This window comes from Parasteatoda tepidariorum, chromosome 6 (genome assembly GCF_982258835.1).
Source record: "Parasteatoda tepidariorum strain Cologne lab strain chromosome 6, Ptep-v5.0, whole genome shotgun sequence".
In the NCBI taxonomy this organism is placed as follows: domain Eukaryota; kingdom Metazoa; phylum Arthropoda; class Arachnida; order Araneae; family Theridiidae; genus Parasteatoda; species Parasteatoda tepidariorum.
Window position 1 is genome coordinate 100,128,138 of NC_141760.1, and position 22,708 is coordinate 100,150,845.

The following is a 22,708-nucleotide window of genomic DNA, read 5'->3' on the forward strand; positions in this document are numbered from 1 at the left end:
TGACGTTTTGCGCCTTGTCGATACAAGTAGTAATATATTCATTAGTATATGAGATATATTCTTCAGTTTTTTAAAATTTCATTGCTTCCGCTTATTGCCAAGAAAAGAAATTATGTCATAAATGAAAACTCGTTGACAAGCCCCAATTTTATACTTGCTGGATTTATACATGCAGCTGTTCACAGTAAGAAAGGCAGCTGTTAAAATGGTGATTTGAACATTATTACTCTTTTTTTTATCTGAAAATATATATATTTCAAGAAAGGATAGGATAACAGAAAAGACAAGTCATATCTTGCGTATTGCTCATTCTTTCATCTTGTGATTTTAAAGGAAAAATAATATGACAATTTTATCTGTTTTCCACTACTTCTAAAGAATGGAATAAGGTAAGATTGTCATTTATAACGTTTCTAAATACAATGAATCTCTTTTTTATTCACAGCATAATAAAATATTAAAACTATGTTGTTTTTTTTAAGTAGTTATTTCATCACTTTTGATAGACGTGAGGGATATTTTAAACGGTTATAAAATTTTATCAACAAAGCAATTAACAAGAAAGTTAATAAATTTTTTCTTTTAGGTCCAATGAAAATAATTTTCTATCCTCTTTTTGCCACTTGAAGAACATAGTTTTTAAAATGTTTATTTATTTATTTTTTTAATTTGGTGTTTATTAGCCCATTTTCGGTCAAAGGTGCGCATATTCATCATTTCAATAAATATTTTTTTATTAACACTGCGACGAATATTTTTCACTGATTTTATTTTTCTGCTATTGTCAAGGGCTCTGATGACATCCATAAAATATTAGTAATTAAATTAGAGTAAATACTTTCTATTGAGAAATTTTTAAACTACTTATAAATTTAAAACGGTTATTGAAATTTTTTGAAAAGGTATAATTATTCCTTTTGAGATTTATCATATGTTTTTATGATGGATTGAAGTTGCTAGTCAGTAAATAAAAAGAATAAAAACACAAATATCATAAAAAAATATTTAAAAAAAAAACAAGCGTTCAACTAAATGGTTTGTTCATCGATTTACTGAATGGTGCCTATACGTACCACTTTATTTTTTAAATAAAATATAATTTTTCATTCATGAAATTTTTTTGAGTCTTAATGAATGTAATGTATGCATATTTCAATTAAAATAACAACACATTTTATTGAATTTATATGCTTGGCCTAAAAGGGATTAACGTCAGCAAAGTAGTCGAAGTTTGGGTGAGTTATAAAATTTGCTTGTACAATGAAGGAGATATTTGTAATTTATGTCGACAACAGGCAGGTACACAGAGTACCAGACCAGTTAAATTTTGAGCACTCTATACAAGTCGAAACTTCTATTGATTATAAATTCTATTTAGCAATAAAATCACTGACCTCACAGAAATGAAAGCTAGTCAGTAAAAACGTAGTAATAAATGAACATAACTTTTGATTTAACAATTGGATTATCATTTACTAAGCAGAGGTGTAGTGGAGAAGGTACGCAAGACAACGCCGTACCCCATCGGTTTTTTCGAAAAAATCCCATTTTTAATTGCAATTTTTCTTTTGTTTGTCGCAAAATTAGTTTATTTTAAAGCTTCCATTTTTTTAGTTATTTATTTCTGCAAAATGTTTTGCTCAATTAGCGATAGTAAAAATTTTTCTAAAAACAGTAATATTCCGTGTATAATAAACACTAATTCTTTTTCTAAAAAAAAGCAATAACAAAAGTGGCAAATTCGTAACAAATTTGAAAAATATTACTTTAAAGTGGTTACACATAATTATGAGAAATTTGTACGAAAATGCAGTTTAAAATTAAAAAAGAAACTTTACTACATTTTTGCTTTGAAAAAAAAAATCGCATAAAATGTTAGGAAGTTTAGCGCTCCAACTACACTAGTACGTACTACTCTATTGCCATACCCTGACGGTCCATATTTTCCTCTTCGCAACATAAAAAAATAATTTTTGAACTTTTAAAATTTTAGATGTTATTTTTTTATTGTAAATCTGAAAAAATTTTGACCTGCTTAATTATTTTTTAATTTGGTAATAACAATGCGATTGTGTATTTATTAATTGAAGGTTTTCTTAGAAAAATACTTTAGTGTAGAAAAGACAATAAGGACTAATAATAGGGGCTCTGCCCGTAAGCTAACCATTATTATTAATTACAGGATTATAGTGTTCCATATTTTATAGAGAATACTAACTGCCCTAGTAAAATGCAAACACATATTCAATGTTAATGTGTCCTGTAACGGAAATGCAGTTTAACATTATGTCAATGTTATGTAATATGCAGCTGTGTGCAGCATAATGTGATATGCAGCAGTAAGGGATAACAATGCAACTTTAGAATTCTTTTTACCTTCATTGATATTTTAGAAAAAAACCCATCAAAAATACATAATTAGTTGAAAAATTAATGTATATTATATAATATTAAAAATGTAACATAAATAACCATTTTTTATAAACTATTTGCTAAACTAGAAGCAATAATTAAAAAATCTTACTTTTTAGACATTCTTTAATTTCTAGTTCATTCTATCACGTTTTAGTTACATAATTAAAAATTAATAACTTAATGAAATGATAAAAAACGCTTGGAAATTATTCGTTTTGTTACTACTATTGTGAAATGATAGTGGTATAAAATTTTCGATTGCATTTCTAGAGAAATTATTATTTTTTTAATATTATTATTTCTGAGAAAAAAAATAACGAAGTATTGCATCACAAACTTATTGCTAAATGTCACTTTATTATTGAACAAGACATGTAAGTGTAAAAAGAAACACCATCATTAGGGCTAAAATCACACAAAAACTAGCTTGCAAACAGTAGAAAATTTATTCATAAAAATAATGCAAAAATACAAAAAAATCCTTTGATCTTTCTTGAATGCCTGATAGAGTTACAGTTCACAGATGCAGGGCAGGTAAAAGTTTTCCAGAGCAAGTGCCAAACCCAACACGATATCCATTACCTTGACAATAGCCTATGAATATAAATATCACACATATTATTTATAAGCTTAGATATCATTTATGCATGAGACACATAAAATAAGAAAACAAAAATCCTGAATACAAACTGATAAATGAAAAATTTGTAACAATCAATAGTTAAAATACCATGATAGATTTTTTTAAAAAAATGTACGCCCTCATTTATTCTCGTCTTTTTAGTACAAGTTGCAGAATGGGTAAGGAAGAGAAAAAAAGAAGGGAAAAAAACGAGGTTTAATAAAGCAAAATGATAATAATTAATTCTATCGAGAAAAATGGATAATAATTAAATTTTCGTTGAGCAAATAATAAGGTACGAAAAAGTAAATCCTTCAGAAGTTATAAGATTATAGTAAAGTACTCAAACGACAACTAAAATACTCAAAAGCATATGTCTGTCACAAGACATGTCCTGAAAATCGTAATAAAAATCAAGGATCTGATGAACAATAACTACTACGCTTTTTGTAAAATGATTTATCGAATAGTAGACACTTAAAAACTAAAATTTTCAGAATTTTTAGTAATTTTCTTAAAAAGTTTCTTCACGAAAGAACTGGAACTAAATAGTGTTGAAAAAAATAAAAAACAGTGCAGAAAAAAATCGGACCACCCTGAATAACTTTTGGTCTAATAATAGGATTTTCATGTTTTTCAACATAATTTCGCATGGTAAAATAAAAATTTTGAGCCAAATCGGTCGAATAGTTCCTGAAAAATCGAAAATTAAATATCAGACTTTTTTCGAAATTCAATTTCTCAGGAACTATTTCACACCGATTTTGTATTTTACCAAGTAAAATTATATTCTTTAAAATTATGCAAAAATTGTATACCTTACAATTCAAAAAATTTTTCCTCCATTATTAAATAAAATAATAAAAAATAATAAATATTTAATAAAATAAATATTTATTTTCTGCATAAAAATACACTTGGTCAAACGAATTTTATAATTGTGTGCAAAATTTTTTCTAGTCGTTTAAAATGCTTTCGAGATACAGCGAAATATGCAAAAAGTAAAATCAACTTAGGACTGCTCTCCTAACCAAACTATTGGGACCATTTTTCTCAGATTGCGGCTACCCCCTATATTTTGGGGGTCAGAAATCTGAATCCGTCGAAATAAAGATATGTTTATTTAGAGAAAGTACATTTTTGTGTCTGATTTCATAACTTAAAACATCGTCTGCACTTATTAATTAGCATATTTGAGATCCCCTAGAGAGAGCCATTAAGATAGAGTCCTAGAACGTGAAGATCCGATCATTAGATCAAAAGTTATTTCGCGTGGTCCAAAGATTTAGACTCCTTTCTCATTTATCTCGTGTTTCGTAATTAGTTTGTTTTCTCAAGAAAATTGGAATGTTTTTCTCAACAAAATATTTTCTGAAGATCGTAAAAATATCAAGAATCGGATAACTCACTAAAATAGCTGCCGATGAAAATGCTAGCATTTTTTACGATGAAATACATTGGTATTTTTTTAATTATAAAAAACAGCCTATTAGTTACTAAAAAATCTGTTAGATTACCGGAATTATACTTTTTTAAAATATAAAATTGAAAAAAAAAAAGAAAAAAGAATCAGCTTGAAATTTTTCTTCTTTCATTCGTATTCGATTTTTTTTCATTCATTTCTGAATGAAAAAAAAAAAATTTAAATGATAAATAACTGCAATTAAATGCAAAATCGACAAATTATTGTTTGACATATTTTACCTTTAACGCAGGAAAAAAAAAAAAAAACGGTTTTACATAGTTCATTTTACAACCATAAATTATTAAAATGCTAAATATTACATGTTTCACTTATTTTGGCCTAAATTAAAACAAAATGATGGAAAAAGTATGAAAAATATATCGAATGAAAATTATGCGTTAAAGCAGTTCGAACACAATGCACGACAATTGTAGTTCAAATTAGAATCTTTTCACCGCATTTTATCTTAAAATTACCGTTTTAAGATTCAACAATTAAGCCTCTCCAAAACATAATATACAAGTTCATGGAGATTTGGTTTGCTTTCTCATTCATCTATTCTTCTCTCGAATTAAAAAGGACCAGGATAACGCAAATTGTTTCTAACGTTTTCCTAATTGCCCAGGACATTGGAAAATCAACCCTACAATGCCTCGCTGAAATATTAAAATAATAGTAATAATCAGTCTGCTTATATTAGGACTAACTTAAAATACAAAATTATCACCAGTGAGAGTCACTTCATCTCCATCTTTGAGGAACTTTCTTGTCTCGCCATTCGACAAGGGAATATCTTTTGTTCCCTTCCAAGACAGCTCTAACATTGATCCATAAGAGTCAGGAGACTAGAATAAATAAATTATATTATTTCACAAATATTTTATATATATATATATATATATATATATATATATATATATATATATATATAAAGAGAGAGAGAGAGAGAGAAAAAGAGAAAATAATATATTTTATTTTATTTTATACTACCCAATTTTGAGTTTACGACTACCACTCTGTAGCCTCGTAATTTTGAATCTCAATCCAGAAGACAAGGGGACTCCTGAATCAAGTATTAAGAGAAATTTGCTTTCGTGGAGGACTTTTTTGATGGAACTAATCCGCATTAGCGTTAGGGAAAAATCACGAAAACCTCCCATGGTTAGCCAGACGCCAAGGATTCTAACCATTATCCATTTACCATAGAACAGGGTTTCTTAACCTGTGGTTCATGAACCCCTAAGGGGTCCATGAGAAATATTTTGGGGGTCCGCTGACTACTCCTAATTTTTAAAACGTTTGGAAGCCTACCCATTACTTGTAAAGCGAGTTATGACAGCTATAATTCCGTTTGCTACAGTGTATCTTTGCGAAGCGGGACTTTCCACAATTGTGACAATAAAAACATAACATCGAAATGTAATATTTTCATGCCCGTTTGCTTTGTTGAAAACCATCCCCCAATTCAATTTGTTAAGTAAGGAAAAGCAGCAGCAGCCTTCACATTAAAAATTTTAATTTTAAAAATTTTGTATACTATTAAAATAATAAAATTAAATGTTTTCTAATAATTGACGTTTTTTGCAATTATTTTTTTCCGAGGGGGGTGGTCCGTGACTTCTTGAAAACTTTTAAAAGGGGTCCATTATATAAAAAAGGTTAAGGAACACTGCCATAGATGGTATTTAACGTTAGTACCGTGGTTGGTGCGAGTCGGGTGCGGAATCTGTATCAACCAGCCATCGCTGGAATTCAAACTCGGGTCACCACCACGGATCAATATAAATAAATTTCATATACTATAACAGTCGTTGAACAGCAGACCCAATTTTGGGTTTACTACTACCAATGTTCAATTCCGTAGCCTTGCAATTTTGACCCCAATCCAGAAAACAAGGGAATCAGGCATCGGGGGTAAAGTATTGCGAGAAATTTGCCTTCGTGGAGGAATTTTTAATGTAGCTAACCCGCACTTGCGCTACATGGAGAGGAAAAGCATGAAAACTTCCCACGGTTAGCCTGGCAGCAAGAAGACTAATATAAATAAATTCGGAGAAAACAATACTTAAAAATACCGACCCTCATACTTTTACGTCTCAGAACGAAGATGAGAATAAGGAGTGTTCTGGAATGACCATCCCTCTCGAACGATTTTAGAATTCTTATCAAAAATGGAATTAATCAATTGTACAAGGGGTCACATATTAACACCTAAAGGTGGAAAAAAATATGACTGTCATATTCTGCTGACCTTGGAATGTGAAATTAAAAACACCACAATCTGTTAAGAGTGGTCTTTGACGACATTTCGGAGTTTTATCCGGCAATCAAACCTGTTTTTGTATTCCGGCAATCAAACCGCTTTTCTTAATTTCTTTCTCTATAATTCTCACCTAATTACAATAACAACTCTAACTTAAAAATTACATTTAGTGCAAATAATAAAACTATTTTTCCAATAAACAAAATTAATCAATAACGGAAATTACAGGTCTATTTGTAATAATAAACATAATAATTATTTATGGTGACAGATTCTCTACTATCAAATAAAAGGAAGATGAGAAAGAGAATTAACATGTTAAAATTAATTTTTAACATACTTTGCCACTGATTGTTCCTGTTGCTAAAAGATCACCAGTGTTCAAGTTGCAACCAGTAATGGTGTGATGAGTTAATTGTTGTTTCATGGTCCAATACATGTACTGTAAAAAGAAGGAAAAAAAAACAATTCATACGTATCCCTAATATAAAGCCTTAACTCATTGAATTATGCAATTTTTTCGGCGAGGTCATATTATTAAAACGAAGTTTTAAAATAATTTTTTGATAGTTCGCGAGAGTTACAGCGACTAATTTAGAATTGTGTAATATGCATCACAACAGATTTACGAATTTCAATCGCATTTACCATGAATTTTTCACTCCAATCCCCTCATATCTCAGATACTATTCATCCGATTTACGTTTCGAGTTTACGATATGAATCAGTTTTTATACCGTGTGCTGAAAGGAAAAATGGGCCGCAGTAGAGATATAATATTTGCAGTCATGAACTATTGTACTGAAGACAAATGAGATTTTGTACCCTTTTTAAATTTCGGAAAGTTATACGTTTGTAAGACTTTTATGTTTCATTCCTCGAATATTATTATTATTATTATTATTTTTGAAAAATTAAAAAAAGAAATATATCACTTTATCAGAAATGTAAAGGGATAGATATTAAAAATATTTTTTTTAAATTTATTACAAAGAAATATTCTAAATTTTCTCCGAAAGATATCTCATTCATTTTAAAGGCAGTCTTTAAGAAAGAATGAAGTTAATTTTGCTGATTTTCTACAGATAAAATTTCGCATATAGTTGACACCGTGAATGACCGAATTCAAGAGAATGTCGACTTTCACCGGTGAATGTCAACAATCACAGAGCCCTAAATGAATGTCCGAAATATTTGCTACATCCGATTTGATATTAATTTATTCATTGATAGTATTATATTTATTCGATATTTTAATATCTGCTGAGAATAGATTAGAAGAAATATCAGTGTTCGAAGTACCGGTTAAATGCATGCAGTGGCACTCGACTTAAAAAAACATTGATGTAGCGCATACCGGGCAAATGTAAACCGGGCAGTGGCACTGAACCGTAAAAAAACATTGATGTAGGGCATACCGGGCAGTGGCACTGAACCTTAAAAAAACATTGATGTAGGGCATACCGGGAAAATGTGTACCGGAAAATGGCACTTAACTAGACCCAGTACATGTTTCGGACATTTACCAAAGCGCCTTTGTGATTGTTAACATTCACCGGTGAAAGTCAATGACCACCAGTTTCGGTCAGTCACAGTAACATAGTCACGTTTTCAAATTTTTTGCTTGGTTAACTTCGTTTAAGAAATATTTTCAAACATCTACATAAAATAAAAACGACATAAACTACATAAAATAAAAATTCGCATTTTTGCTTTTTCTTTTTTTAATGCTGCCTTTGATTTCAATTTTGTAAATTACTATAATCGTCAATTTATTTAAAAATATAAAATTTGTTCAACTTTAGAAACATGAGCGAATGAGTAAAACGATCTGAAAGGAATCTTGGAAGTAATTCTTAAAGTTGGGTAGCAATTACAAGTTAAAGGTGGCTCCTCCTCTGCTATACACAAAACGTTTTTAACTGCCACTCTGTCAACGCAAAAGAAGAGAAAAAAACTAAAATAAGTAAAAAAAGTGTAAATATAATTGAAAGTATAATAAAAATATGTAAGGATAAAAAGAAGGAAAAAAATCTAAATGCGCAGAAAATTTTTAAGGTAAGAAAAATTATATTTTTGGTAAACTTGCCTTGTAATTTGACCTAGAAATGACTGTAGCTTTATCAGAATTTTCAGCTGGAAAAAAATAAAATTGAAGTGAAAGAGATTTTACATTTATGTTAAAATGAGGGACGGATAAAAATAATAATATAAATAATACTGTATAAATTATAAATGCAGTATTAAAGTATAAATAATGACCAGAATGAACTACAAAACTACTCCAATTATGAAGAAGTAATGTAGTTGTAGTTTTGTTTACGTCGCACCAGAGCTGCACAATGGGCTATTGGCGACGGTCTGGGAAACATCCCTGATCACAATTTTAATCCTTTGCGGAGGGGATGGCACCCCCGCTTCGGTAACCCGATGACCTGCGCGCGAAGTCGAGCACTTAACGGTAGAACGAGTACGGGGTAACGAGGACCAATACCACACACCCTCGGTCCCTTCGTAGACTGATCCAAGTGGTCACCCACCCGCACACTAACAGCAGCCAGTGATGAAGAAGTATATTAGCTGCAATTGATTAACTGTGACTGTTTTGGTTACCATTACTTTCATATTCCTACCTTTGTCCTAAAAACTTCTTGTTGAAAAAATAAAAACGTTATCAAAACATGGGCGAGGAAACCTAACGAGGAAAGACAGTTTAAAAAATCGGAATATGTTTGATTGCAGAGGAAAAAGTGGTAGATGGTGAAAGGTGATAACTAGAAATGTGAAAAAAAGATCACTTTCAAGTATCACTCAGCAATCAAGCTGCTTTCGATTATTTAAATTTCTTCACTTTCATTCTCAATTAGTGCAATTTTTATAATGTTTTTGTTTCTCCTTTACTTGAATATTAATTTGCGACACCTTAAGCATCTATTTCTTTAATTTCATCCTTGACAGATATTTTAAATATATACATCAAATGATGTAATTCATGACAGTTCATACACTTGATGCAAGACAGCTCATACACTTGATACTTAAATTCTTTGTTTCCTTGCCAACGCGAATAAAAATGTGGACTTTCTTTGATACTGTGAAAGAGAAATATAAGTATGTTTTAATATATACTCCTTTATAAGAAAAATATTAATAAGTTTAAAAATTGACCATTGTACCCACTTTCTACAAGTAAATTAAAACCATGTGGTAGATTTATTTATTTTTAAAAATCGAATCGAAACCAATATTTAAAGGAAAAAAATAATTTTAATTATAAGACATACGTTTTGCTGAAAGTATTATCTTAATATTATAAAGTTAACAACATACAGTAATGTTTCAATTGAATTCTAAAGTTTTGTTTTATTTTGTTTAAATTTCAAAAGAATTAATGAAATTACAATTTTTATTTTTGAAAATTTGAAAAAGATTTTTTTAGAATGAAAAAGGTTGTCAGAGTCATTCAGATTTACATATTGCATTGATATTTTTTAAGCTTTAAATTACAAATAACGAACTTATGGAATAAAAAACACACTACTTACGACGCAATGACACTTCCAAATGTATATCAAAGTTGTATGGTTGGGAGTGGTGCAAATAAGGAAAGGGAGCTGGATCCTGAGGTACATTATCACACAGAAAGGGCTCCAATGCATCCATAGGGACTACCCAAGGACTGATAGTTGTTCCTAGATTTTTTCCTAAGAAAGGTCCTAGTGGTACATATTCCCACTTTTGGATGTCTCTGGCTATACGCAAAAAGAAAAATGGTGTTAGTGAACAAAAATTATAGTGTACTGGATGATATTAGAATTTAAAAACCGTGATGCATCAAGAAATATCGATAATATAACCGTCGTTGAACAGCCAACCCAATTTTGAGTTTACGACTAATATTATTCAACTTCATAGTCTTGTAATTTCGAATACAAGGAAACTCCTGGATCAAGTATTGAGAGAATTTGCCTTCGTGAAGGACTATTTGATGGAACCAACCCGCATTTGCCTTACACGGAGAAGAAAACCTCCTACGGTTAACCCGATGGCAAGGGGACTCCGATAACCCATATGATCCGTCTACCACTTAGGATATTTTACGTCCGCACCATGGACGGTGCGAGCAGGGTGAGGAATTGGTATAGACCAGCCATTGCTGGGATTCGAACCCGGTTCACCTCATTAGAAAGCGAACTCTCTATCCTCTGAGCTGTCACAGCACAAGAAATATCGATAAATGATTTTTTACTAATTTGCATGGATCAAGAATTGATTCGAATCACCAACTTGCAACTGATTCGAATCAATTGAGATGATTTTGAATCATGCCTTCAACAGAAAGGCAAGTACGAAGAATTTATCTCATTTTTATCAATGTCATTATCGAACCACTCACTGATTTGAATCAGTAAGAATTCGAATCACTGATTTGAATCATCAGAGAGAACTGATTCGAATCACTTTGATGATTCGTTTCGACCAACTCTACACCTGAGAGCTTTAACTACTGCACAATAGTCACAATTAAGTTTGCAGTCATTGTTATAAAAAAAAATTATAAATTTTCCTGGTAATGTTTAATAATGATCGCATACAATAACTATCGTTAACGACAACAAATACGATATTTTTGCAATTTATATTTATCCTTATTAATATTGAGCACGGTATTATCGTATTAAATAATTATCAACGATAAATGTCACGACAATATCGTGATCGATATTTTTATCGATAATAACCGCGATATTATTGTATTCGATAATTACCATTGTCGACAAAGGATCACAATGTAATGATTGTCGATAATCATCGTGTAATTGCTCCTTATTTTAATACACCGCAGTAATACGTATATCGGGGGAGAATATTTTTGTTATCGCAACGTTTGAAAATTATCGATATTTCACGATATATCACTCAGATCAAATTTTTATTTCAAAAAGTAATACTCACCACTCCAATCATTCATAAGTACCATTCCAAATATGTGATCCTGTGCATTCTTAATATTGATTGGATGTCCCAATGGTGAAGGTGGGCCAACAAAAAAAGCCATTTCTAATTCAAAATCCATAGTCTTGCATGGACCAAACTGGGGTGGTTGAGCTGTAATTAATGCAAGAATTATAGTGGAATCGTTGCAACGCATTTCAGCTGCGTTGTTGTTTTTAACACGGTTAATACATCAATATTATTAAGTTCAATGTGATGGTAATGTTATACATAAATCAAGAATATTGTTTCATTAGCTATTTACGTTTACTTCTCCAAATTCAGGACATGAAACAAAAATGTATATAGGATATTCTGCAATGACTAACCTTAATATATATTTTTTGGAATCCTTGTCAAAAATGAAGGGGAGAAAAGCTTAAATATTAGAGGTCGCAAATTGATGTGTTACTGAAAAACAAAAATGTTAGCGAATAACTAGTATATTATCATATAACGAATAACTGTTTTATGTAACGAATAACTATTATGAACAGCCGACCCAATTTTTTTGGCTTTACGACTGTTAATGTTCAACTCCGTAGCCTTGTAATTTTGAACCCAATCGAGAAGACAAGGGAACTCCTGTATTAAGTATTGGGAGAAAATTGCCTTTGTGGAAGACTTTTTGATGAAACTAACACGCATTTGCGTTACATGGAGAGGAAAACCACGAAAACCTCCTACGGTTGGCCTGACGGCGAGGGGACTTTAAATCATGATCCATCTACGACTGAGGATATTTCACATCCACACTGTGGTCGGTGCAAGCCGGATGCGGAATTAGTATCGAATAGCGATTGCTGGGCTGGGTTTCACCTCATTGGAAGGCGAACTCTCTATACACTAAACCATCGCAGCTCAAACGAATAACTATTAAGGAAAACGTTTCTGAATACACATAAATTTGGTTAATTGCCTGAAGAAGCAAGAAGGTGTTTCATGTGATCGCCTTACACTCTCTCTCTGTTTCTCTAAGAAACAAACAAGTTTTGATGTTTTCAGTTCTCCCTTCCTCGGTAGTGATTCGTCATATTTCAACACCGTTCTCCTTTTAGTTTAAAATTAGTTTCCGACTGATAATGCGTAGAGTTTAATGGCATCACGTTTGATAACGATTCTAAAATTTTTAATCATTAAGGATAGTGATTATGGAGCAACCATTGCTTTCTCTTCACATAAATGTAAATCATAGGATTATTAAACGAAAAAGAAAAGTACTTAAATTGTTTGCGTCCATCGCAAAATAATTACTTAAAAACAATCTGCGAATAATTGTTATTTTGGCATACCTAATAGTATCAGTTGTAAACCAAAGATTAAATTTAAAAAGAGACAATAAGTTTGAAGCAAGCTTTCTCTTTTTGTGGTACGGTCTTCGTCCATTCTGATAACGTGGCCTGCCCATTTTATTCTTCGTCGTTTAATAAAGTTAATAATGTCACATTCATTATATGAGTGATAAAGCTCTAGATTTGATCTTCTAAGCCACAAACCATTTTTTTTAATTCCTCAAGAAATACTCTCTTAAAGGTACCCAACTCAAGATCTATCCAAGATCTTTCTCTTAAAGGTACCCAACATAGCCTCATCTATACAAGATATGGTCCAGGTTTCATAAGCATATGTTAAAATTGATCTTGTAAGAGATTTATATAATAAAACTTTTGTTTTTCTATGAATTACATTAGATTTTATGCATTTTCAAATAAAATAACCAACCAATAAAATTATCTTTTGATAAACAGCTTAAAAGATCTTTTCTATAATTCATACTAAAATATTAAAGGTGCATTTTTTTTAAAAAAAGAAAGGTAATTATTTAAAAAATAATTTTAAAATTTAAAATCATTTAAAAAATTTATTAATTTATCCCCCTTGTTATTATGTTATCCCCCTTGAAAAAAGAGAAATTTAATCTAAGAGAATAATCCTTACTAAGTAAATATTCTTAATAGTAATCAAAATTAAACCTTTAAACACAGATAATTTTTGTGTGTAATTATTATTTTAACAGATAGCTAATTTTTTTTTAAAAAAAATGGAATATAAATAAAAAAGGCAGTGTTTTAAAGGGATGGTGGCTTATTTTAACAAAAAGGGCAAAGAGTGCGCATTTAGAGGAACTTTATTAATGGAAAATTTAATTTAATAAAGTTTGAAACTGAATTTAAATATATACTATTAATTAAGATAAAAATCATTATAGATATAAAGTAATTAAAAATTAAATTAAAAAAATCGATAATGGGATATTGATATGTTACTTACAATCATCTGGTCTCATTTGCCCATTTGGCCTTCTAATGGGAGTACCGGATACAACAATGGAGGATGCTCGTCCATGGTATCCAACAGGTAAATATTTCCTTTGAAAAAAAAAAGAGAGAGATGAAACTTTAAAGAATGAATTTGTTTAAAAGAGTTGAAAACTGAAAAAAATATATTTATTATTCAAGAGAAATTAAAATTAAAGAAAAATTTCATCTTGTGGCAGTTGTACATAAACAAATCCATGCAAATTAAAATTAATGGCAAATCATTTAAATGGTTTTAGAAATTTTTTAGTTAACTTTCGTATTATTTTTTCTATAGATATTTTAATTTATTTATTTCATGCAAATAAACAGTAATTATGATTTATGAACTAATTTGTTAAACTTCATGACAAATAACTCTTATCATCTGTTAGTATCTTTCTCATCTATTCTGTTTGTTGACAAATTACATTTGTTGCAAAATATAATTTAGATTAGAAATATTTTAAAGTTTGTAAAATAAATTTGTATATATTAACAATACAAAATAAATGCATTATATAACAAATAAATCTGAATCAACTTGAAATTAATCTTCTTAACACACTATATAATATTCTTTTCAACAAAATATTCAATCATAATATTATAATGCATTGAAACAAATTGAAAATAAAAATTTTTTCACTAAATAGATATATTTCTTAATAATATATTAGTATCTAATATATATGCCTTATATATTATATATTATTATATCTTACATATTTTATAATAAATAAATTCAAATTAACTTGAATTTAACTTTCGTAACTTATTATATAATATTCTTTCCAATAAAATATTCAACCATAATATTATACATTAAAACAAATTATAAATAAAAAAATTTGCACTTAATATTATAATATGTTATATATTTTATAATAAATTATTTCAATTTAACTTTCTTAACATATTATATAATATTCTTTCTAACAAAAAATTTAATGTATGGCATTATAATATTACATGATAATATTTTAATGCCATGCATTAAAACAAATTATAAATAAAAAATTTTGCACTAAATAGATATATTTCTTGATAATATATTAGTATCTAATATATATACCTTATATATTATATAATATATATTATTACATCTTTTATATATTTTATAATAAATAAATTCAAATTAACTTGAATTTAACTTTCTTAACTTATTATATAATATTCTTTCCAACAAAATATTCAATCATAATATTATACATTAAAACAAATTATAAATAAAAAATTTTGCATTAAATATTATAATATGTTATATATCTTATATTTTATAATAAATTAATTCAAATTAACTTTCTTAACATACTATATAATATTCCTTTTAACAAAATATTCCATGATAATATTATAATGCCATACATTGAAACAAAATATAAATAAAAATGCTGCACTAAGTAAATAATATATATATATATACATATTTTATACAATATGTATCGTATATTTTATAATAAATAAATTCAAATTAACTTGGAATTAACTTTCTTAGCATACTATATAATATTCTTTTCAACAAAATATCTAATCATAATATTATAATGCCATACATTAAATAAAAATTATAAATAAAAATTGCTGCCCTGATATAACAATACACAGGCGCATAAAGTGAATATGTCATTAATGGATTCTTCATTCCATTCCTTCAAATAATAAAAGTGTTAACATAGTTAACGCTAATTCAAGTTACATATTTCATCAATCAACTTTGTCTTCATTCATGAATTTAGTAAAGTTAAGTTAATCTTATTTTCCAGCCAAATAAAAAAAGAATAATAAAAATAAATGAATAGCAATTGTGCATACCAATTTGGCAGCAGGGCATTATCTTTACTTCGAAACATGATTCCCACATTTGTTGCATGTTCAATAGAGGAGTAAAAATCAGTATAATCGCCTAAATGAAGAAAGATTAATATCACTAGAGAGTTTATTTACTCATATGTAATACAAAAATAAATAAAAATACATGAATAAATAAATAAGGTTTGATTAACAATGGATTTAAATTGCTCAACAGACTTTAAAATATTTTATGTGCCAAATAATATCCAACATGTCATGTAATTTAGGCATTATCTCAGTTATTCTATGAGAAATAAAAATTTTTCAAATACTTATAAATGAATAAACATACTTTAAATGGAATAAATTTTGTAAGAAATTTTTTTAAAGACAAACTAGGATGATAAAACAAGCATTCAGAAACTTATATCAGGTAAACAAAAATCTAAATGGTAACAAGCATAGTAATCAGGGGTATGGCATACTACCACTGTTTTTTAAAAAAATAAAATCTCTTTTTGTTATAAACTTTGCTATTTTTTATCGTAACTGTTGAATTAAATTGAACTAATTGAATTTAATAGGAGTGACTATATTTTAAAAATGGTTTTAATTTAGATGCAGTTAGAAAGAAACAATTTTTATTACTTATATATGTCAGTAAAAAAAGCATCCTAAATTTTTTAGAGTTGCCCTGCTGAAAAATTTGCCACTACAAGTAACACTAGTGTTTTCCTAGCATAGCTTTCAAAGGAAAAACTTTGTAAAATATGTGCAACATATTAAATTTATGTTTAATTTCAATCTTGATAAAGGCTCAAAAAAGACTCTTTGTTTTTTCTCCTCAATTGGTAGGAGAAAAATTTATAACCCTCTTTGAGGAAAGTCTAAGTTAAAACCACTGAAGATTTTGAACTATTGCTGTCCATATATGATCCAAAATTATTTTTTTAGGGATGCCTAATTTGTATAATTTAAAAGTGTAAAATGTAACTATAACTGTATAATTTTAAAACAATCATATTCTAAAATTGACTTACATAAAATAAATAATTTCGCGTACGAATAATGATGAAAGAGAAATTTATTTCTCGCTTTGTCTATTTTTACTATAATCATGTTACTTTTAACTTTTCCTTTTTACTTTTAAAACAATAAAATATGAAAATTAAATCTATTTTAGTCCAGTTTGCAATCATATAACACATAAATCCATTTTTAACCACATACTATAGACTTATTTTTACCTTATTAAATAAACCTATTTTTAATCTAGTAATCATAGTATTAGTGAATTTTACCTATTTTTGCAGGCAAGTGCATCTTTGCAGTTTCTTGAGGCACAAATGCTCTGTAAAAAATATGCAATATTTAAGAAACATAACAATTCACTCAAAACAAATTTATAATTTTTTTGTTTTAAAAGAATTGAAACACAAAATATTTTAAATGATGGATTCTGTTTAACTATTTATGGCTATAATAATTTAATTATGCTATAGCATACACAACAGTGAACAATCTAGCTTAGTCCATAGACAGAGAAATTCTTAACTCTAGAAGCATATTTCACACATTGAAAATCAAAAATATTCCTAAGAAAAGTAGTCAGGTACATTTTCACTATTAAAATTAAACGTTCTTTCTTTTTTTCATACAAAATGTAAATTTTGTTTAGATTTCAAAACTAATCATGCTGTAAAAACGTAGATAGTTAACAAAAAAAAGATGTAATAGAAATTTTAAAGAAAATATTTTATTCAATTGTTATATTTTATTTTTCTTTACACAAAATATGTCAAATATGTTAAACGTAAAAAATCAAAATTGTACAGAACTCTATTTTGAAATCTTAAATTTCCTTCGCTCATATTTTTTTAATGAAAATTTTTGTAATTTATTTTGCACTATTCTCAAATTTCACTTTACCATAAAATGTCGAAGAGTATCTTTACTGCATGAAAAGAATCATAGCTACATCTTTGTCTATAGATTTTCTGCACTTAAACTAAAACACACTTTTTTATGCTCAAAACTCATTACAAAATTTAATTCAACTGCAGGCACATTGACAGAAGAATTTTGCAACAATATTCTAAATTTAATTACAAATACTGTAATTATAAAAAAATAATAAAAAAATTTAATTACAAATATTCCATAGAAAACTTATAAAATTGAACTTAACAAAAAGGTTAGAAAAAAATTGAAATTGATCTTCTTCTCCATTAGAAGCCATATAACAATTTTCATAACTATACTTGGTTTATAAAACTAAATATATAAAATAGGGATAAAAATTGTATGTTTATAAATAAAATAAAAAAGTTAATGCTTAGCATAAACAAAATAACTTGCACAAACTATAAAATTTCAGTTAATTTATGAAGTTAAATAAACACTTTGCTAAGTTGTACACACTTTTTAAATTTAAAATTTGAATTTATTTTAAATTTACCTTGTTCGAAGAGGCAAATCATCTCTTAAGATGGGATTAGTAGCAGATAAAATAGATTGTAACGTTTGGCGTGCTTCCTTCCAACATAGTCTTCCAAGTGACATAAAACTATTCAAACTTTCCTGTAAAAAATAAATTTTGTAAAATTTCTCTCTATTTTTATTTCTTTCCTTTAATTAAGAGAATAATAAAAAAAAATCTAGTTTTGAATTTTAAAACATATACCTTTTGAAATACAGATTGATTATTTTTCAATAGAGGACCAGAAAAAAGGTGTTTAACTACTGAAAGATCTAATATAAATTCTCCAATTGCTACACCAGGTCTAGGATTTTCCTACGAAATAATAACAGCAACATTTTAATAAATTATAGACATACATTCGAACTACAGATAACAATCTTTTAACCAACTCACATTTTTATTGAATTTAGATATTAAAAAAGCAATAAACTATGGTCTATTTTAAATACTCACATTATTAGGATCACTAAATATACCATAAGGAAGATTTTGATAGGAAAAATGACTATTTTCAGGAATATTAATGAAAGACATTTTACAAGAAAGAGTGTGTCTATCCGGAGATTCTAGAAATGCTAAGAGTAGACTAGAATTTCAACCTTGAACTCTGTAATAATATCTCAAATTAAATCAAGATTTAAATCTTAAAAAACATTTTAAGATTAGGAAATGTAAATAAAGATTTTAAAGATAAGATGGTCAAATTTCTTCCTCCAAATTAAGAACTTTTAGATAGTGTCGCCATCTATTATTTGCGATAATATTTACTTTTTTTCGCGTTAATTGCTTAAAATAAGTTATTTTATTCTTTTTTTCTTTTCTGGAACATTGCCTTTAATTTTATTTTATATCTAACTTTCATATATAGTTAAAAGAATTCAATTTTACTATTTTCTGGTAATACATAGTCATTTAAGTACTTTTAACAAAGAGAGATGTTTAAAAATAGCAATAATTTCAATTTTGTTAATGGTTTGCAACTATATTTTTACTTCTCTATAGTAGATGGCAGCACATATAGAAGAAAAATATCACGTTGTTTACTTCTTTTTATTTCAGATTTCTGTTTTGTTTTTCGAACAGTCATCATCCACCTGTTGTATTTTGGGAAATGCGTGAACAACTGTTGCATATTGAAGTGAATTATCATTATAAATCTTATATTATTCTTTATATTTGTTCTATATTAATTTGTACAAACAGATACCTATTTTTTCCTTTACTCTGTACCCATTTTATTTCTATATTTTAAGTTAACGACTTGCAAGATTGTCTGGAAATACCGGATATGGCTAAAGGAAACCCAAATACTTATCTTGCTAATTGTGAAGGCTAAATTGTTTTTTTCTTATTTTAATTTAGAAAGTGAAAACATTTGTAAACGAATTAAATTAATTAAGTTTCTGATGTCAAATATTCTTGAAACGAGGTATATGGGATAAAAACTTATCAATGCAGATGTCGTGATAAATTTAAAAATTCGACCTTTAACTGCATTGTTTTTCTAAATATCGAGAAATACTCGTATTATTTGTAATTCGTGGTGCATTATTTGTTTAAAATCGTGCATAGAAGTATCCTTTGGGCGTGATTAAGGAGTGTATCTAAAATATGAGCATTATTATTCTGATAAAATTTCATGTGAATAGAGTTTTTATTGAAATAATACATATAATTATAGTAATATTAACAAGATTATTTTTTATTATTGCATTCGCATGATATTTAGCCATTTTGCTGACACAAGTAAATTTAGCTGCTTTATTTATTTTTCTTTTTTTTAAATTTTTATAAAAAAAAATTTAAAAAATTGAGTTTAATGTTTTTTTCTTGGCAACTTTATCACCTATGCTTGGAAAATGGATGAGTATCAAGGATTTTATTAATCTCTTTATAAATATATTTTTATAAAAGTCATATAATTAAAGACTTTATAGCAGTCTCTGCTGTAAAAGTGAAGAAACTTGTCTGATTACTTTAAAAACTTATTTAATAAAAAAAAATAAAAAAATTCACAGAATGACTTTAAGGCCCCACCTTTGCCAAAATAATCGCCAAGTTATGGTGACTTCTAGGCAAAGGCCTGCAAAAAAATTAACCTCTTGAAATATTATACAATAAAATTTTATTAAATGTATTTCCTCTAAAATTAATTTTTAAAATTTCAGGTCTTTTGTTCTAGTGGTTTCATAGTCTAAGAAAGTTCAACAACAATCCAGATCTTTGATTCTTGAAAGTTCAATAGTATTACATTTTCTTATAACATCATCTGGTAATATAATTTCTCTTTTTTGAGTAACATAATTTATAAATAAGTTACATAAATAAAGACACACTGAATTGTTTATTCTAACATAGTAGCAGAAATTTAGTCACTTGATTTAATAAATATTTCCAACAAAATATTGAAGAAAATTTTTCTTTTGATGTTGCGACGCAATCCCTGTGGCAGAAATTTTTCGAGCTATCTGTGATTGACAAAACTGGCTAGCACTAATATCTCTCTGCGAGATACTTTTTATAATAACAAACATATATGTTACTAATTTAATTAATAACTACTATTTAACTATTAATAATTGCTAATTTGATTTAATAAATAGTTAGCAAAAACACTGAGTTTACAAAAAAAGTAGATAATTTTTTTAATTGAAGCATGTAATAATTTTTTATTCTAACATTATGGGGGACATTCTCGCATTTTGTTGAGGGGAGGGGTAACGCACAAATTATTTCCTTTGCATTTTGTAAATAATCATCACAATAAAAAAATAATTACAAATCATGAAATCAAAAAGATAGAGGACAAAATCTCATGAATCAGACTCCTCAAAAAGGAGTTACTCAAATGCATTATAAATAATTGTAAAAAATATCGGATTTTAAAACTAATGAGAAATCAGACCGCGGTTGAGATGGGTTGACTCAGTGGAGTCTGATTTTCTTGCAATTAATGATAAGAATTGTAGATCAGGCATAAATCGAAAGTCATTATGGAGAAACCTTCAGAGTAAGACAATGGCCCACACTGGGCTGTCTGGCCAACTATGATGATGATAGTAAATGAAATGAACCATCTACATCAAACTGAATAATGAATAGACATTTTGTTACAATATGCAATAAAATAGTTTTTGATATATAATAATTCTTAATATATTTATGAGATTTTAGCCCATACAAATTTAAAATAGTCAGTAGCGTCTTGCATGAGGGCAAATATATGATATATCAGATATATTATTTGGAGTACCACAAAAGTTAACACTTCGAATGTTAGAAATTTAGAATCTGATGTGATTCAAAATGTTATTAAAAAAAAAGTAATCATTATTTAATCAAATTACATAATATATTGTTTATCGACACAATTATTTTAAGGAAAATATTTTAATAAATTAATTTTAATAGCAATAGATAGTTTGTTATTTTTTATTTATACAGTATACTCTCCATATCCCAAAGTCATAGGAACACTAAAAAAATTTCGAAATAATGAGCTTTCGCTATAGCAAGTTCAAAACTAAATATATTCTAAAAAGTAGAAAAATATATTCTAAAATACTACTCTAAAAAGTAGAGCCATAAAATATAAGAATAACTACTATTAAATATGTATGTAATGATAATTGACTACAAGTCTAAATACAACAATTATAATTTTATTTTTAAAGGTAAGACAAAAATTATGCATTAAATAGAAAAAAAACTGATTTACAAGTAACTTACATTGTGATTTTTCCCCAAAAATTTATTTTCTGTTTAAAAAAAAGAAAATTAAACGTAACAAAGTTTTGAGGAGAAACCCTTCGACATAGGAATTCAAATTAACATTAGGTTGATATATAATTTCAAGGAGAAAAATATTTTTTTATCATAACTTAGATTTTAGAGATATTGAGAGTATACTGTACATAATTTATTAGTTCTTATATCTTATTTAAATCGATACTCAATAAACCGAAATTTATAAATTTATGTTTAGTGTTATAAGTATTTAATTTATGACGTAACTGAATTTTTTTCTCTCTCTCTTCCTCACAGTTAGTGATGAGCAATGTGACTGGCAGTTCCACTGCAGATTATGATTATTTAATCAAATTCCTTGCTCTTGGCGATTCTGGAGTAGGTAAAACTAGTCTACTTTGTCAGTATACAAATGGAGTCTTTAACAAGAAATTTATATCCACCGTAGGCATTGATTTTAGTGAGAAGAGAGTTGTAAGTTTACATTACACTTTTTCCTAATCCTTAAATTTCTCAAAACTATAGTTAACACGACTAATATTCAAATTGCATTTATAAGTTACTTATTGATATAATCTATAAACAGAGGAATTTTGTCATAAATATGTCATTTTAAGTCAATATTATT

At 27.8% G+C, this 22,708-nt stretch overlaps 2 protein-coding genes across 3 annotated transcripts in view; one reads left to right on the forward strand and one right to left on the reverse strand.

Annotated features, from left to right (window-relative positions):
- The first annotated feature begins 276 nt into the window (after positions 1 to 276).
- Positions 277 to 22,708, forward strand: part of Rab27 (RAS oncogene family member Rab27) — a 32,749-nt gene continuing 10,317 nt past the window's right edge. The window contains exons 1-4 of one of the 2 annotated variants that reach the window (XM_071178343.2): positions 277 to 389; positions 19,393 to 19,471; positions 20,502 to 20,605; positions 22,378 to 22,554. In XM_071178343.2, the coding sequence (XP_071034444.1) occupies positions 22,384 to 22,554 (171 nt within the window). In that variant the 5' untranslated portion in view covers positions 277 to 389; positions 19,393 to 19,471; positions 20,502 to 20,605; positions 22,378 to 22,383. Of the gene's footprint in view, positions 390 to 19,360; positions 19,472 to 20,501; positions 20,606 to 22,377; positions 22,555 to 22,708 lie in introns of those variants that run through there. The other variant, XM_087166270.1, reaches the window with a different exon arrangement.
- Positions 2,841 to 19,079, reverse strand: Faa (fumarylacetoacetate hydrolase). Its single transcript, XM_043054382.3, has 12 exons — positions 18,787 to 19,079; positions 18,535 to 18,645; positions 18,310 to 18,431; positions 17,153 to 17,202; positions 15,873 to 15,963; positions 14,032 to 14,129; positions 11,722 to 11,874; positions 10,311 to 10,517; positions 8,855 to 8,901; positions 7,106 to 7,207; positions 5,230 to 5,347; positions 2,841 to 3,009 (listed from the first exon to the last, which is right to left on the reverse strand). Exons 1-12 carry the CDS (start codon positions 18,865 to 18,867, stop codon positions 2,933 to 2,935), a joined length of 1,257 nt encoding a protein of 418 aa, XP_042910316.2. The 5' UTR covers positions 18,868 to 19,079; the 3' UTR covers positions 2,841 to 2,932.